The 17,889-nt window shown below is 46.7% G+C and overlaps 1 protein-coding gene across 3 annotated transcripts; it reads left to right on the top strand.

Moving 5' to 3' along the window:
• The first annotated feature begins 2,245 nt into the window (after positions 1 to 2,245).
• SEC11C (SEC11 homolog C, signal peptidase complex subunit) lies at positions 2,246 to 16,354 on the top strand. 3 transcript variants are annotated; one of them, XM_028748574.2, is made up of 8 exons: positions 2,246 to 2,382; positions 5,495 to 5,548; positions 10,064 to 10,173; positions 11,127 to 11,276; positions 12,785 to 12,904; positions 14,479 to 14,536; positions 15,009 to 15,085; positions 16,071 to 16,354. In XM_028748574.2, the coding sequence occupies exons 1-8, from the start codon at positions 2,341 to 2,343 to the stop codon at positions 16,108 to 16,110; spliced, it is 651 nt and encodes a 216-aa protein (XP_028604407.2). In that variant the 5' UTR covers positions 2,246 to 2,340; the 3' UTR covers positions 16,111 to 16,354. The 3 variants fall into 3 exon arrangements, with proteins under 3 accessions (XP_028604407.2, XP_028604406.2, XP_028604408.2); XM_028748573.2 differs by having other exon boundaries at positions 2,273 to 2,412; XM_028748575.2 differs by lacking the exon at positions 15,009 to 15,085 and having other exon boundaries at positions 2,276 to 2,412.
• The last annotated feature ends 1,535 nt before the right edge of the window (positions 16,355 to 17,889 follow it).

Below are 17,889 nucleotides of genomic sequence, written 5' to 3'. Positions count from 1 at the left end.
TTGCACAAGAGTTTTACACAACGCTCCTACAGTTGAATTCAGCAGCCGTTCTCATGTGGCCACACAAGCAGGCAGATGAAACTTGTGATTTAATGTGCACTTTCTCACACATCTCTTGAATGCTTCACGGGCCCAAACAATGGCAGAAAACCATCCCAGTAGCTCCTGGAATTTCTGTGTTAAAGTAAGTTGCCATGCAATAACGTAGCTGGAATGGACTAAATAGCTGCCTGACTCCTACGGATCTTGCTGGACTACAGTTCCCATCATCCCATGCTAGATGATAGGGCTGATGGGAGTTGGAATCCAACACCTGAGAGATCGCAGGATCCCCACTGCTGATTTTAACCAACCTCTTGAAGTAAAGCACCCGCTCGCCATCAGCTCCTCCACAAATCTGTTAGCCAGACTCCAGCGGGGGCCATATGATCTGCATAAAGTTTATTCCAGAGGAAGTGCAACAAAACAACTCTTGCAAGTGAGCCAAGGCACACGGTGTAGGCAGCATAGCTGTCAACTTACAGATTTGAAAATAAGGGACCAGCAGCCTCGAAAATAAGGGATCAGCAGCCAAAATAAGGGATTTTCGAAGCACAAGTATGTTCAACTTCTGAGCCCCTCCAAGCCAAAGGCAGAAAGCCCAGCCAGCAGCCAAACGAAGCCTCAAGCGGTGGTTCTCACAGAGCAGCAACCCGGCAAAGGGGATGCGGCAAGGAAAACCACTGTCACCTCTCCGCTGGGAAGCGCTGAGCAAAGGCGAGTCCCCAGGCAACACGGCCGATTTGATCGGCACAAGGCATGCAAGCTCCACCCCCCCGTCGTTCTTAGACTCCTTATTGGGTGAGCAACGCAGCCAAGCAACACAGTTGGAGCCTCCCTCCTCCCTGGCCGGCCAGTAGGGAGGGAGGGAGAGGAGCTGCTTCCTTTGAAACCCGGGAAATTTAAGGGACATCATCAATAAGGGACAGCAGCGAGACACGGCACTGGGATAAGGGACTTTCCCGCCAAATAACAGCTATGACAGCTATGGTAGGCAGTCAGTGTGTGTGAGAGAGCTTCAGACTGAGGGGGGATACATTTACATTTCTCTGTCCAGGCATTGGGACTCTCCACAGGCAATACACCTCACCCGTTGTATTTTGCACCCGCCCTTGAGTGTTTTTTGCCTGGCTGGACCGTGTCCTTCTTGCTTGCATGAATGGAGCATAGAGAGGTGTTATGTACTGAAGTTCTCACCCTGGGCCAGCAGGGGGATACTGTAGATAGTTTTCACTCAGGCCCACATATGCAAATAAGGAATTGAAAGTGACGTTCAGTGATTGGATCGTTACAGAAAGTTGTTACTGTTGCATTGTAGTGGAACTCTATATAAGCAGGCTGGCTGAACCCTTCAGTTCAGTTCTGTTCTGGCCTGTGAATAAACAAGAGCTGTTTGAAGAATCGCTGTGTCGTCTGATATGTTCACCCACAACTTAACAAGAGGGTTGTGTGAATGTGGAGAATCTACCTGCTGGTGCAAAAGTGAAATTCACATTTATTGAAATTCACCCATTTTCAGCCCTTGAACAGAAAAAAAAAAAGGTTCTCCACCTGTGATGTAGGGAAGAGAATAAGGCCCAAACAGAAAACCCTCCAGGTTGCAGCTTCTGGTCATGCCTAGGGAGGTGAGTGTGTTTGAGGACTAGCACCTTGCATTTTATATTTGACACCTCACTATCAAACGCCTTCTCACTAACCCCGCCTCCTCCACCAGCGTCATTCATATCCGTAACGCTGACTCTGCATCTCCCATTCTAACACGGCATCCTTCTTAGCCCCGCCTCCAAATCCCAGCGATGGCACAGCTTGCCACGCCTCTTTACCGCTCGCTTACCTCCTCTAAGCCCCGCCCCTTTCTTTTCCCCTCTCGCCAATGAACGACGTCCACGGTTTAACAGACTCTCTCGAATGCTTAGCCGTCCTAAGTACCGCCTGACGCGAGCACCCGAATCTGCTTCCCTCGAACCCGAGTCGAATTGGTTCAGCGCGGCGGCCCTGTATCGTGGCTGGTTTTTGTTTTTTAAAAATTAAAAAAATAAATAAGCCTCAACTCTCCTCCCTCCCCGTGACAAAAGATCGGTGCTTTCAGGCACTAGCGCGGCCGCCAAGACAGTAAACGGAAAGGGCCTCCTCCCCCTGCGCAGCTGCATTATGGGAGACGTAGTTCTCCAGTTCTCCGCTGCTGCACCGGGATCGCAGCGAGAGGGGAAAGGAGTGGGACTACAATTCCCAGAAGCCTGCGCGAAAAAGCGTGAGCCCTGTGCCTTGTCCCACCTGGGCCAGCTGCTCTGGGGAATGTGAATGGTCTGCGGCGGCGGCGGCGGCGGGGAGGAGGCTGCTGCTGTGAGTAGAGGTCTCGCGAGCCCCTCTCAGGTGGGGCTCATTTGGGGAAGGGGGCTCTAGGGGAGGGGCTTCTTCCAGCAGATCCTTAGCCCCCCTTGCTTGGCGACCCTCTTTACCTGCTGCTAGGAGGGGGGGGGCACACACACACAAATAGGGGGTCTAACTCTAAAGGGTCTAATTGCCAGGTTGCAATTAAGTAGGCTTGCTTTTGGAACTCAGTGGAGGCTGGGGGCTCGCAGTCTTATATATCTATATTTGCACTGTTTTTAAAAACGAATTAATAATAATAATATTTAAATTACCAGTCGCTTTATTTTGCAACCTAAAATTGGTCCTTGGGATAGCTCAGTCGCCAGAGCATGAAACTCTTAAATCTCAGGGTCGTGGGTTCGAGTCTCACGTCGGGCAAAAGATTCCTGCATTGCAAGGACCAGCTGACCCTCGTGGTCCCCTTGCAACGCTACTTTTGCATGATGCGCCCCAAGCGTATATGGGGGTAGGGTGTTGCTTTCTCCTGCTCCTCCCCATGGTGCTTTGTTTTGGGCTGCCAGTTGGTTCTGACTCTCCAGCCCAATCGTATGGAGTCCGGACATCACCCTGCAACAAGGAGTGAGCAGGGAAGACTTTTGCAAATCATAGACTTGTAGGGGTAGAAAGGGTCAGGAGGGTCATCTCGTCCAGCCCACTGCAGTGCAGGAATCTTTTGCCCAAGGTGTGTCTCGAATCCACATCCCTGAGATCGAAAGTCTCATGCTCTACCCTTTGCTCTTGGTCATTTTTCATTTCCTTCTATAGGAACAGCTCTGCTAGATCAGGCCAGCGGCCCATCCAGTCCTGCAGCTCGTTTTCACATTGTCCAACCAGATTCCTGTGGGAAACCAGGGAGCAGAACCATGAGCACAAGAGTATTCTCTCTCCCTGTGGTTTCCAGGAGCTGCATTACTTCCTCCATCTGTGGAGGTGAAGCATAACTATGGTGGCCAATAGGAATTGATAGCTCTTTCCTCCACAGATTTTTCCCAATCCTCATTTAAAGCCACCCAAGTTTGTGGCATCCCTGTCTCTTGGGGGACACTGGAGGACATTGTTCATGCCACCCCCCTCTCTTGCCACACGCAGCTGCAAGGGTGTAAAGGCTGAAGAATACCTAGTGTGGTTTGAGAGGCATCAGATAGACATCCTTGAACTGTTAGTCTTGCAAACTTTGATGTGTGAGCCCAAAGTGATTTCCGCTGCAGTTCTCTGCTGCTAAGTTAAAATGTTGGGAAGTGTGTGCTAACTTCTTAGATTATAAGGATAGGGGAGGCCAGAGCTTAGTGGCAGAGCATGTGTGTTGCAGGCAGATGGTTTCTGGTTCAGTCCTTGGCGTCTTCAGATAAAAGGAGCTTAAATAACAGGTCTGGGGGAAACCCCTGTTGAGCTGCTGTCAGACTTGTTAATACTGTCCTAGGCTGACTAAGCATCTCCAGTTAAGATACGCCAAACCTGGGAAATTGAAATGAATCTGCATTTTGTACTACATGCAAGGTGTATTACTCTTTTGTAGTAATTTTGGAAGCAGATATTATGTGATTTGTGAGGTTTTCATACATATATCTGTTGAACAGTATGAAGTTCTGGTTCCTTAGCAACCCTCCTGCCTTGCTGGCCTGGTGTCATGTTAAGTAACATGAAATGCTTCTGTCAAAAAGCAAACACTTAAAGAAAATATAGTTGCTTCTTAAGGGGAAGTGTAGTAGTTAAGAAACTGAGTTATGAATTGGGAAGCCTGTGGTTTGAATCTCGCCTCTGCCAAGCTGGTGTCCTTCCAGATGTGCCATACTACAACTCCCAACAGCCATGCTCACTGTGCCTGATGGGAGTTGTAGTCTATAACACATCTGGAAGGGCACAAGGATGGTGAAGACTAGCATAGGTGGTCTACAGTATGAGGGCTAACGATACAAGATTCCCTGAAAGGTAAGTCAATAAGTATTGCAGCTAGATAATGCATGTGAAGCCCTTTGAGCAGTTGAAAGCAACAATTTATTAAGGTTGGCGGGTGGCGCTGTGGGTAAAAGCCTCAGCGCCTAGGACTTGCCGATCGAAAGGTCGGCGGTTTGAATCCCCGCGGCGGGGTGCGCTCCCGTTGCTCGGTCCCAGCGCCTGCCAACCTAGCAGTTCGAAAGCACCCCCGGGTGCAAGTAGATAAATAGGGACCGCTTACTAGCGGGAAGGTAAACGGCGTTCCGTGTGCAGCTCTGGCTCGCCAGAGCAGCGATGTCACGCTGGCCACGTGACCCGGAAGTGTCTCCGGACAGCGCTGGCCCCCGGCCTCTTGAGTGAGATGGGCGCACAACCCTAGAGTCTGGCAAGACTGGCCCGTACGGGCAGGGGTACCTTTACCTTTAGGGGTGTATTTGAAGGCTGGGGAAGCTGTGGCCTTCCATGTTGTTGGACTACAACTCCCATCATCCCTGACCATTTGCCATGCTGGATGATGGGAGTTGGTGTCCAACAAGATTTGGAAGGCCAAAGGTTACATATTCTTGTCCTAAGTCTCTCCATACAATTGATACCAGAACGAGGGTTGCAGTTCAGTGTTCACTACAACCTAACCATACTTTTTGCCCACATCCTTTCTGTGAAAGATACACCTGGTAGAATTCACAGCTTTGCACTTCAACCTAGTTTAAGAAAAGGGGACACGGGTGGCGCTGTGGTCTAACCCACTGAACCTCTTGGGCTTGCCAATCCAAAGGTTGGTGGTTCGAATCCCCGCAATGGGGTGAGCTCCCGTTGCTCTGTCCCAGCTCCTGCCAACCTAGCAGTTCAAAAGCACAACAGTGCAAGTAGATAAATAGGTACCGCTGTGGCGGGAAGGTAAACGGCATTTCCATGTGCTCTGGCTTCCATCACAATGTTCTGTTGTGCCAGAATCGGTTTAGTCATGCTGGCCACATGACCCGGACAAATGCCGGCTCCCTCGGCCTGAAGCAAGATGAGAGCCGCACCTCATAGTCGCTTTTGACCGGACTTAACCGTCCAGGGGTCCTTTACCTTTTACCTTACCTTACCTAGTTTAAGAATAACATTTCTCTCTCCTTCTCTCTTTCGGTTATTGGCTCCTCAGAAAGCTGCAGCCATGGATATATTTGGTGACCTGCGGCGAATGAACAAGCGCCAGGTAATAGAAAAGCACAACTACAGTTTGTCTTGTTGCCTGCAAGACCTATATATGTATAAACCTTTATAAAAGCAGTTGCCATCCAACCTCTGTTTAAAAACCTCTTTGGGAGGTTGTAGACTTTCCTTCATTGGAGGTTTTTAAACGGAGGTTGGGTCTATCAGGGATTCTTTAGTTGTGATTTCTGTCTTGCTAGCGGTTCATGATGTTTGGGTTATTCCTTCCGAGAAACTGAGTACAGCTGGCTTAAACTGGTTCTGTTATCTCTTCTTTCGCGGTCATGCTGACTATAATAATAGGCCAGAAGGAGCCTGGGCTTCACTTCCTCTTTCAAGCTCTTTTCCTTCTGTTGTTGTGTTCTGCATACAGTGTTAAGGTTTAGTCTTATTTTAAGTTTAAGTTAAGCGTACTGCAACTGGATTTCCTATGGACAGTGCCAACCCTGAATGTATTGGATTTGTGACCATTATGCTCATTTGCCTTCAGTAGCAGTAAAGCTCTGCTGGATGAAATACAATTGCCTCTGGTCTGTTTTCTGAGAATCCTGCAACGTGTTTAAGTTGTTACTCGGCTAACTATACAAATATATGTATTCCAAACTATACATTGGATTCTAGTCTGGATCAATATTGAGCAGAATTCCATGGCAGGCTTCTCATTCTGGAAAACAAGAGCTGAAAGGGGTTTGTTTTTCTACTCTTCAGAGTTCCAGTTTCTTTCCTTTCATCCTCCATATTTAAAATTGGTGGGGTTGTGTGTCTGTTTCTCCTCACAGCTGCCCCAAAGCGTCTTAGGAGCAAATAAATGCGGACACCCCCCCCCCTTTCGTCATACAGGATGCTGAGAGATAAAATAAGGAAGCCTGGAAGTGCTTGAGAGGAGAATGTTTTGATGGAGGAGAGTTGGCTTGAATGAATGTAACTGTGCCCCTGAAGGACCAGGTGCGCAGCCTAGGAGTCATTTTGGACTTACAGCTGTCCATGGAGGCGCAGGTTTAACTCTGTGTCCAGGGCAGCTGTCTACCAGCTCCACCTGGTGCGCAGGCTAAGACCCTACCTGCCTGCGAACTGTCTTGCCAGAGTGGTGCATGCTCTAGTTATCTCACACTTGGACTACTGCAACGCGCTCTACGTGGGGCTACCTTTGAAGGTGACCTGGAAACTGCAATTAATCCAGAATGCGGCAGCTAGACTGGTGACTGGGAGTGGCCGCCGGGACCACATAACACCGGTTCTGAGAGATCTGCATTGGGTCCCAGTACGTTTCCGAGCACAATTCAAAGTGTTGATGCTGACCTTTAAAGCCCTAAACGGCCTCGGTCCTGTATACCTGAAGGAGCGTCTTCACCCCCATCGTTCAGCCTGGACACTGAGATCCAGCGCCGAGGACCTTCTGGCGGCTCCCTCATTGCGAGAAGTGAGGCTACAGGGAACCAGACAGAGGGCCTTCTCGGTAGTGGCGCCCGCCCTGTGGAACGCCCTCCCATCAGATGTCAAAGAGATAAATAATTACCTGACATTCATAAGACATCTTAAGGCAGCCCTATTCAGGGAAGTTTTTAATATGTAACGCTGTACTGTTTTTAACACTGATTGGGAGCCGCCCAGAGTAGCTGGGGAAACTCAGCCAGATGGGCAGGGTATAAATAATAATAAATAATAATAATAATAATAATAATAATTATTATTAGTATTATTATTATGGGTTGTGTGCAAAGAGGATGTAGAACACAGCTTTTCCTTTTTTTTTTTTACATTTCCGGTCTCTCTTTGGGTGGGTGGGTGATTGATGAAAGGATGATTCATCCAACCCAATTGGTGTCTTAAGAATGTAAGTCAAGTGGAGCTTCCTTTTTGAGGTTAAGCAGTTATGACACTTCTTCCACCACCTGCGCAGCATATAATCCAAGTGTACATTTCACTCCCCACGTCTTGGCTGGAGCTTTTTGTCAGCTTTGTGGCGTCATGGGGAATGTGGGGTGAGCCTGTTTGCATGACTGTTTCACTGCATGTCAAAATCACAGATCCACTTGAGCACCTAGTCTAGGGAAGGGCTAACTTATAGGAACACCAAGTCAGGCTGCTGCACCATTGAACTTAGTATTATCTACACTGACCAGCAGCAGCTGGCCAGAGTTCCAGTAGGGACATTCCCAGCTTTCCCTGGACATGTCAGGAATTGAACTGGGCTGTTCCAAATAATGTTTGTATTTGACTAAGCCAGTGTTTCCCAACCTTTTTTGGGCAAAGGCACACTTGTTTGATGAAAAAAATCTCGAGGCACACCACCATTACAGCCCCGTGACGTCAGCGCGCAGCGTCACGCCGGGTGGAGCAGGAGGGCGGCCGAGGCCGGTGAGGGAGTAGGGTTGCCCGGGGCTTGAGGAGCCGTCGCCGGGAGTTGCTGCTGCTGTTGTTGCTGCTGCTGCCCGGACATGCGGCCTCCTCCTCGTCCGCTGTCTCGCGCTCCTCCCTTTTGCGCGCGCTGCCCCGCCGCCGCCCCATTGGCCGGGTCCTGTCAGCTGATCCTGTGTGTGTGTGTGAGGGGAGAATGGAGAGAGAAACCTCGGCACCACCACCGCGGAGCCGCCCCCGGCTCGACGCGGATCCTCGCCACCGCTGCCCCGCCTCTCACCGCCCGACTCGCCCGCCTCCCTCCCACGGCACACCAGGCAACGTCTCGCGGCACACTAGTGTGCCGCGGAACACCGGTTGGGAAACACTGGACTAAGCTATGCTCAGGATAGAACCATTGAAAGTGAATGGACCTCAGTTAGTCATCTCCATTAATTTCAGTGGACGGTATCTTAGAGTGTGCAACAGTCAATTTAACCCACAAGTAGGAATGAACATATAAGCAGCAGATAACACTAAATAAATGAACATTTGAGACGAAAATGGGTGAAATAAGAGACTACCTAGAATGCCAGGGAGAGATGGACTGGGAAGTCTGAGGATAAGGGATAAATGATGGATATTGTATGATGTATATATAAGTTGTAAAAATGCATAAGCAACAAAAACCAATAATTTCAATGGACGCTGTCAATATGAAGTACTTCTGCTAGTGCAAGCTTTTCTTCTTGTGCAACAGAACTTTCTCTCCCCCTCCTCTCTTGGAGACCTCACCAGATTTGCTCTGGAGGGTTGGCGGTAACTTCAAGAACATTTTTTTTGGGGGGGGAATGGCGGCGTATGGGCAGAGGAGAAGGGAAGGTTCAGTTGTTCAGGCCCAAGTCCTTGTGCTAACGGAACTAATTCACTAGACGCCACCCAATGGGTGGTTTTATATTGATTGATTATTTAATTTCTATACCATTTAATATATTTTAAATCTCTCTAAGCGGTGGTACTCAAAAAACCGAAGCAGCAACAGACATCATAAACAAAATATTACAAAAGCACACAGTTACATATAAAAATGTAACATTAATAAACAGTTTTATCTATAAATCAAGATCCATTCATTTTCCTCCCTTTCAGCCACCATATTCTCACCCAGGGTCCAAACAAACCCTAGCTCAGCTGCTTTTTATTGTGTTGTGTTTTTCTCTCTCTGTGTATTTTTTTTTAAAAAAATACTGTATTATTTTAACTTTTGTGAGCAGAGTACATATGTTTTTGGGTGACTACAATAAATCATGGAGGGTGAAGGTAAAAAAATGTTCTAATTTCTCTCCCCCCAGCCTCTGCCTTTGAACAATTTTACCTGTTCTGAAAGAAGCCAGGAAATGAGGCCATCCTTTGGGTTCCTTTTGAGCACTGTACAGCTGCCTTCTACAGGCAGGTGAAATCTGAGTGCCCTACTTTCCCCTCTGCACTGATCTACTTTCCCCCTCTCTGGTGAGGGCAGCAGTGTTGTGGTCAGTGCACCCCCCTTCCCGGCAGTCTGTTTTTGATTGCCCTGTTTTGTGCAACCCCACCAAGCCGCCTGTTATAAAGGCACGGCGCCCTGGGGAGCCTTCACCTCTGTCGAAGAAGCTCAACGTGTGTCTGTCGAAGATAAAAAAGATCCTACAGTATTTACATCTCAGAATGTGCCTCCCCTTTCCTTCCTGGAAGCAAACAATCTCGACCGTTAATAGGTTTCTGCATTGGTTTGGTTCTTTCAAGACTAGCAGCTGTGGCCATTTATGTTTCTGTGCAGTATAATAATCTCTCCCCCTCCCCAAACATAGAAGTGGGGGCCACTGTGACTTGTAGAGCTGTAAAAGCACAAATGTGGGTTACTGGAGTCCAGTCTTATCAGGAGATTCCCTTGCCCTGGCGCCTCCTTTCACACTTGCTTCCTCGTCCCTTAAAAGTGTTTGGGCTGTGCCATTCACACCCAAGCTAGTTTTCCCAGCTCTGGAGCTGGAGCAATCCCTCTTAAGCCCAGTGCATTCTGTGCTAGTGCAGCCTGTGCTGCTATAACATCAGGAAATGAGAACCCTGCTGGCATCTGTTGGCTTGCTTGCTTAATCTCAGGTTTTTGATCTGCCGTTTCCACTTATCACAGCTCTTCCCTTCCTTACAGCTCTATTACCAAGTCTTAAATTTTGCCATGATTGTGTCTTCGGCGCTGATGATATGGAAAGGCCTTATTGTTATCACTGGGAGTGAGAGTCCTATCGTTGTAGTGCTCAGGTATGCCTATGTTAAACCAAATCTGTTGCTGGGTTAGCGAGTGACCCATAGCTTATGCCCCATTCCGCTCCTAAAATAGTATCTGCAGATCTTGGAAGGAGACCAGGATGTGTGGTTTATGCAACTGTTGTCTGTCTGATGTATATCCCTAGTTAAGCTTATTCAACCTGTGCATCATGTACCACTAAAAAAAAAAAAGGCCCAAAATTATTTACAACCAAAGTAAAAAGTACAATAAAAATCACATAAGCTTGATTAAAAACAGATTTAGCCCCTGCCTATGGAATGCTCTCAGTCAGTCATTTTATTTGTACGTTGCCTTTCCAGAGTTAAAACCATGCTCAAGGCGGCTTGCAACATATAAAAAAATACACAACTGCAAACGCAACAAAAGTAGTAATAAACAATAAATGTAACATCAAGATGTACACAACCAAACTGAGCAATTTGCACCTATTTTTTTTTATTTAAACAAAATAAATATGCAAAAAAATTAACAGCAGCACTCCCCCCCCCAACAAAGACCCCAAACAACACTGCAGCCCAAGAGTCTGTTCAGCAGCCTCAGCTTTTGTAGCTGGAGTCAGTCAGGGCGCCCCCCCCCCCAGCCAGGTGGGAAAAGTCCTGCAAGGCAGGGAGCAGGTTGAGCAAGGATTCCAAGTCTCGCAGCTAAGGGAGGTCTGCCAGACACCAACCCTTGTCGTCATTTCATTTCCAGGCAAATACATTTGAAATGTATTTGGGCATTGTGGGATATAGTGCATCTTGGAATGTGAAATACGTCACCTGTCAAATATCAGGGTATGGCTTCAATAGCCTGTGAACATAACTGATTTTTCTTCAGTTACCACTGTAATAGTAATTTTTAAAGAAGAAAACTAGTAGCAAGCTTCCTCCCTGACAGAAGAATGATACTGACTCTTTAATTCCTGTTTCTCTTCTTTCCTTTATAGTGGCAGCATGGAGCCAGCCTTCCACAGAGGAGATCTGCTGTTCTTAACAAACTTCCGGGACGACCCCATCAGGGCCGGGGAAATAGTGGTTTTTAAAGTCGAAGGCAGAGATATTCCGATTGTACACAGAGTAATCAAAGTTCACGAAAAGTAATGGCAAAAACAATTCAGTGCTGTCTCTGGTGTAGTCATCTTGCTTGGCTGTTAGAGTGCAGATTGCTTAGAAGGAATGGAGATTTGCATTTGAAATGAAATTGGGAGGGTGAACTGGGCAGGAAATACTTGGGCTAAATGTACATTCCTTAATTTAAAAAAGGACGTATTTGGTGCATGTATGTATTGAATGAGTGCTGTCAATGCAGTCAGCCTCAGCTCTCCAAATTATTGGGTTTCGAAAGCACCTGCAGTACTTTCTTTCACTCTGCAGCTGTTCAACCGCTTTTTAAAACATCAGCTCCATAAAGTGGTTTATCACAGAGGACTGCAGACGAAGGGGTTCCTTAATGCAAATGTGCAAGCTCTGGGAAAGGAGGTCATGGCCTTTTTGCTCGTCCCCAGGCATTCTGCTGCTTCCCTGTACTGAGCTAAGCCATGGCTTGGCTTAGTGTGTGCTTCAAACCCAGGCTTGTGCTCCAGACTTAATCACAAGCTGAAACCAATGTTAGGAACATAGGAGGCTGCCTTACACCAAGTCAGACTATTGGTCCATCTAGCAGACTTAATGTACACTGACTAGCAGCAGGTGCTGAGCGGTTCAGCCAGGGAGTTTGCCCCTGTGGTTTGCACCACCAGACCTTTTGGATCACAGCTTCCCTCTGCCCCAGCCAGCATGGCCAATGGTCAGGAATTATGGGAGTTGTGGTTAAAAGATACCTGGGCAGAACACAATCCCAGGCTTCTGCCTCTAGCCCAGAGAATGTAAGTCTGGTTGCTATTCCCTCAAAGCTTTTGTGAATTGAAACAACCTCTTTCTTGGACCCCATATTTCTTGTTACTTTCCCATGTTCAGGTGCCTGTTTTCCAGATCAAGAAACACCCTTACAGTGGTGCCCCGCAAGACGAAAGCCTCGCAAGACGGAAAACCCGCTAGACGAAAGGGTTTTCCGTTTTGGAGGCGCTTCGCAAAACGAATTTCCCTATGGTGTTGCTTCGCAAGACAAAAAAATCTTGCGTGTCCCCGCGGGTTTTTTCCGCTTTCCCCCCCTTTTCCTAAGCCGCTAAGCCGCCTATCAGCTGTTCCGCTGATAACCCGCTTAACAGCTGATTGGTGAAAGCCGCTAGACCGCTGTAGCGCTAATCCGCTAAGCTGTCAATGGGCTTGCTTCGCAAGACGAAAAAACCGCTAAACGAAGAGAATCGCGGAACGGATTCTTTTCGTCTTGCGAGGCACCACTGTATTACACTTTAACCACATTAGGGCAGGCATCTAGTAACTAAACAGATAACTCTTTGTTTTGCCCAAAGTAAATTATTAACAGCCCGGGGAGAAATAGGTGCTTAGATCTGTCAGTAAGAGTCAGAAATGAAGGTCTCGATATTTATTAAAAGGCAGCAGGAAGGGCAGATTGGTACCTTATCCGTTCTGTTTTGCAAACATTCTAATGGGCGACTTCCAGGTGTGGCTCCACAACGCGTTTGCCGTCTTCTTGTTTTGGCAGGGAAAACGGCAACATCAAATTTCTGACCAAGGGCGACAATAACGAAGTTGACGACAGAGGCTTGTACAAAGAAGGCCAGAACTGGCTGGAGAAGAAGGACGTTGTTGGCAGGGCACGAGGGTGAGTGTGGCTGCAGGGTGGGCTGTGCTGCCCCTGAAATGAAGGGCAATAGGTGGGTGACTTTTGAAAGCAGGGCTGAAGCAAACCTCTTTAGCAGGAGTGGGAAGCCTTTTCTCAGATCACAGACCCCGTTCCTTTCTGGGCTACTACCTGGGGGCAGGCAGGACCCGGAAGAAAAAGCGGTCAGAGCAAAAAGTGTATTTTTTTATCATTGTATGAAGGTCTAGTTTCTACAACAGGAGTCGCCAACCGTTTTCAGCTGTGGGCCGGTCCACTGTCCCTTAGACCGTGTGGTGGGCCGGACTATTTTTTTTTGGGGGGGGGGGGGAACGAATTCCTATGCCCCACAAATAACCCAGAGATGCATTTTAAATAAAAGGACACATTCTACTCATGTAAAAACATGCTGATTCCTGGACCGTCTGTGGGCTGGATTGAGAAGGTGATAGGGCCGGATCCAACCCCCGGGCCTTAGGTTGCCTACCCCTGTTCTACACCCTCACATGCCCCTCTCCTTCCTGCACCCAGTCAAGCAAGAGGCATTATCAGCATTCACAGACTTATTTCAGCAAGGGGAAAATACTCAGGGAGGGTTCAAAGCAGGGCTGGTAAGGAGAGCAGCCCGGGGATTTCCCTGAGGGTCAGGTAGAAAGGCCTTGAGGGCTGCATCTTCCTTCCCACCCCTGCTGCAGAGGCATTCTGTGTAGACTCCGAATGGACCTCTTAGGGTCATCTAGTCCAACCCCCTGCAATGCAGGAATCTCAGCTAAAGCATCTGTGGCAGGTGGTCATCCAATCTCTGCTTAAAAACCTCCAAGGAAGGAGAGTCCATCACCTTCCAAGGGCTCTTACGGTCAGAGACTTCCTCCTGATGTTGAGTTGTAATCTCCTTGTAACTTGAAGCCATTGGTTCAAGTCCTACCCTCCAGGGCAGGAGAAAACAGGCTTTTGCTCTCCATCTTCCATGTGACAGTCTTTTAAGATATTTGAAGGTAGCTGTCCTATCTCCTCCCAGTCTCTTCTTTTCCAGGCTAAACATGCTGAGTGGACTGTCTCCCCCCCCCCCCCCCCGTGTCAGAATTTCTGATTTCTGTGGGGGGGAAAATCTTTCCACGCCACGTCTTAATTGCACTGCCGTATTTGCCTTTGCCCGTGAATACTCCGCTCTCATTTGCACCTCGCAAAGCTTTCTGCAGTGCTACATAAACTATTATCTGTCTTGTGTGCATTTATTTTGCTCAAAACACCGCTTGTCTCTCTGGAGGATGTGGGCTGTTCTGGGCCAACTGAACCCTGACTTCCCGGCCATTACATACATTCAAATGGACTGTTCGTTTTCGGCCTTTATTTATTCTATTTCTATCAGTTTTAGCCATCAGATTCTCAAACTATACTAGCCCAAAGGGCTAGAAACCTTTTTCTCCTTTAATGATGAATTCTGATATTTGACGCTCCTGAGGCTTGTACCTGGTCTGGCTTAAATATAAAAATAAACATAAAAGCATAAAATGCTACATTAAGTCAGGCTATTTTGAAATGACTTTCTGCTATTCTGTTTAACCTCCACGAATCAGGTTTTTGCCGTATGTTGGAATGGTGACCATAATCATGAACGACTATCCAAAATTTAAGGTAAGTAAAGATTTAACTCTGGGGCCAGTAACTTTTTCGGCAAAGAAGCAATTCTTTCGCCAACCAGTCTGCAAACTTGCATGAACAGATTCCCTGGTAGAGAGAAGATTGTGCTTGGAAGATTTTATCACGCCTACTTCCTTTTGCCACTAAAGGCTCATGTTTCAGATACGGGATAATTTTGGTCTGCACACAGTGGGTTCAATGCATTGGCATATTTATTTCATAAAATTTTTACACCGCTTGATGGTAAATAAGAAAAACCAAATGCTGATGCAGCGACAGCCAGTATCATTAAAGTGAATGGGAATTGTGCAAAACTACAAATTGTCTGTTGTGTAGCTCCCATTAATTTCAGTGGAGTTTGGGAAGCAGAGGTCCCTAGCACCCGACTGTCAATGTACAAAGCCTCAATTCCCTGGGTTTTTTTTAAAAAATATACTGTACTCAAGGAAATGTTCGCCTTATGCAGATATCATTCCCGTTTCATATTTCTGAGGGCAGCATCTTGCTTTGCATCAAGGATCATGCTGGAGAATTTTTGCGAGCGTGAGTATTCAAATAGAGCAGTGTTTTTATTTTTCCTGTTCTCAAAACGCCACAGAGAAAACTAGCCATGTGTCACATTTACAAATAAGCTTTTTATTCTTTTTTTGTTTCGCTCAACAGAATGTTTTTAAATTCCCGACAATGTTGCTATAGGCAGTATTAAAATAAACCTTGCTTTTGTATAGCTGTAGATATAATTTCCACACATAATTAGTCATGCGGTAATACTGTGCGTTCTGTGACTCCATTAGATTTCAGTTTTAATCATTATTTGAAACACACCGAGGGTCAAATATTAGATCTCTAATCAAGTAAGAATACATCTACATGCATAAGTATATGCACTCTTATTCAGAGCCCCATGTGCCTTCCAGTGGCGCCCAGAATTCCTGCTCCGTTCACTTCAGTCACGAGTGCAGCTTCACTCACACATAGGGATGTACATAGAGTCCAGGTTTATACATAATTGGAAGCCATAGTTCATTTAACCAGCCATGAATGAAATACATTGCTTCTCCAAAGTTAGTCTGTTTCCAGCTTCTTTAGTGAGAATCTGGTGGTTGAATCATTTTTAAGGATGGGTTCACACATAATACCAAACCATAGTTTTTTTAAAAACCAAACCAAACCCAAGGTTCATGGTTGCAGTTTGTGGTTTGTTGGCAGTGAACAAACCATAGTTAAGCTTTGGGCAGGATTTGCACATAATGCCGAACCATGGTTTAATAAACCATGGTGTAGTAAACCATGGTTTAGTGTTATGTGTGAACCAGGCGAGAGTGAATTACTCCACTGGAAGGGATATTGGCCAATCGGGAATCCACATTCGTTCACATTGCAGACAATTTCGACCTATCCTTTGCTTTTCAGAAACTGGTGCCAGTACTATATTGAAAACTTATTCTGAAACAGGATCTGATTTTTGACATCTGAGATGCAAAGAGTTATGCTAGATACCAAAGTAATCTATATGTTTTGTTTGCAGTATGCTCTCCTGGCTGTCATGGGCGCGTATGTCCTCCTGAAACGAGAATCATAAAAGACTGAACATGGAACTGCCTTGCGCAACTCTTGAGCGTAGATATACAAAGAGATACTAATATATTTGAACCGTCCCTGTGTCTGTACAAAATATTTCATGGTCCGCAGACAATACTGTCCCAATGAATTTTCCTGTCCGTGCCACAATCTTAACCCATTTTTTTGTGCATAAGTCCTACTGGTTGCATCTGAACGAACCTCTAAGTGTTCTTACAACTGGATCACAAACGCTGTCCACTGGTATTTTGTTTACAATATTGTTTTGAGTTTCTTCATGTTTTCACGGTTGCTTTTCAGCAAGGCATATAAATGGGCAGAATGACTGGGAGGGAGGGTTCAATATCATGGAAATTTCAGCGCTTAGGGTGGGGCAGGGGGCGGGTTAAACTAGGCCAAACATCTAGGTGAAACAGATCTTCACTGCATGGATATGGTTGCTTGGAAGCATTTTAGACAGTAACTCAATGGCGTTTGAGTCTTGAGTTCCCTTTGGTTATATCTTAGCTAAGAAGCCCATTGATGAAGTTCTCCCTGTGCTGTTTCAACCCTGTTTCACTAGGTATTTTTGTCAAGCCACACATTGTTCATTCGTGTAAGTAGGTTCACCAAGTATTCCAGCATCCTATCACAATTCTTCTGATTATATATATAGTGGCTCGTTTGTGAGAGGAGACTTTTCTGTCGCAAAATTGTACTGCAGGACTGGGCTTGTCTGAGAAGAGCAGGTTAAGTTGACAATCTTGGCTCTCGGTGGCTTGAGTTGAGCTTGTGTTATTCTCTCATAGACGAGGAAGAGCCCCGTGCAGATTCATCAAGATGGTTCTGCTCCTCCCTGGGTAGCGCAGTCATCTGCATCATTCTGCCCACGAGAACTTGGACCACACACAAGGTGTAGATGCATGAGAAAATTGTCACCAGTAACCAACCAGGAACATTCCTGTGTTTGAAGACACCCACACTGCCTTGTGTGAATTAGCGACAGATGCAGCTCACGTCTTGCAGTGTGTGGTCCACGAGATCCTAAACCTCTGGAAGACGGATCAGGTCCACTCAAGCCTGCTGAGAAGCTGATGTGGCATCCCAGGATTTCAGTGTACATCACTGATCTCTCCTTCCCCCAGGAGTAAAGCACTGGGTGAGGAGGATCACTGTACCTGCTTACTAAACAACCCAGAAACACCACATTCTGAGCTACATGACATGCAGTTGTGCACATGTGTACATCTTCTGCAGCCTGCTATTTCTCTCAGGAGCTGCTTCTTGGGGTAGGGGGAAGGAATCCCATAGTTTTGGAGGACACTCCAAGGCCCAACTCTTGAGAAAAACCTGGATTGGGACCAACCAAAATGTGGGGAACTTTTGGGTCACCTGGAACTCTTGGTTAGGCGAGATGTCACCCAAAACTAGGTGGTAGGATTGAGTTGGAAAGGAAAGGCAAAACGTCGTATCCACGAGGTAAAATAAAAGGCATTACCCAACCAAGTTTTTCTCTTACGGACCAAAACTTTTGCTTTATAGTGTGGAAAGTGATGCTGAGGTATGAGTATTATGGATTGCTCCAAGATTCACCTGTAGAAATTAACAGACCTGCAGAAATGTAGCATAAAGAGCTTTCTTGTGGGTGATTTAAGCCTGTCCAACAGTTGTGGCTTGTTCCAAATCTCTCCCGGAAAATGGCATTTTGTATCGGTGCTCAGAATCTCCGATTGTTCACACTCTCCCATGTTAAGAGCACTCCTGCCCATTTTTGGCTTTTTACGATC

The sequence above is a fragment of the Podarcis muralis genome, chromosome 11 (assembly GCF_964188315.1).
Source record: "Podarcis muralis chromosome 11, rPodMur119.hap1.1, whole genome shotgun sequence".
NCBI classification, from domain to species: domain Eukaryota; kingdom Metazoa; phylum Chordata; class Lepidosauria; order Squamata; family Lacertidae; genus Podarcis; species Podarcis muralis.
The sequence above is the reverse complement of the archived record's forward strand: the minus strand, read 5'-3'. Positions and strand labels throughout refer to the sequence as shown.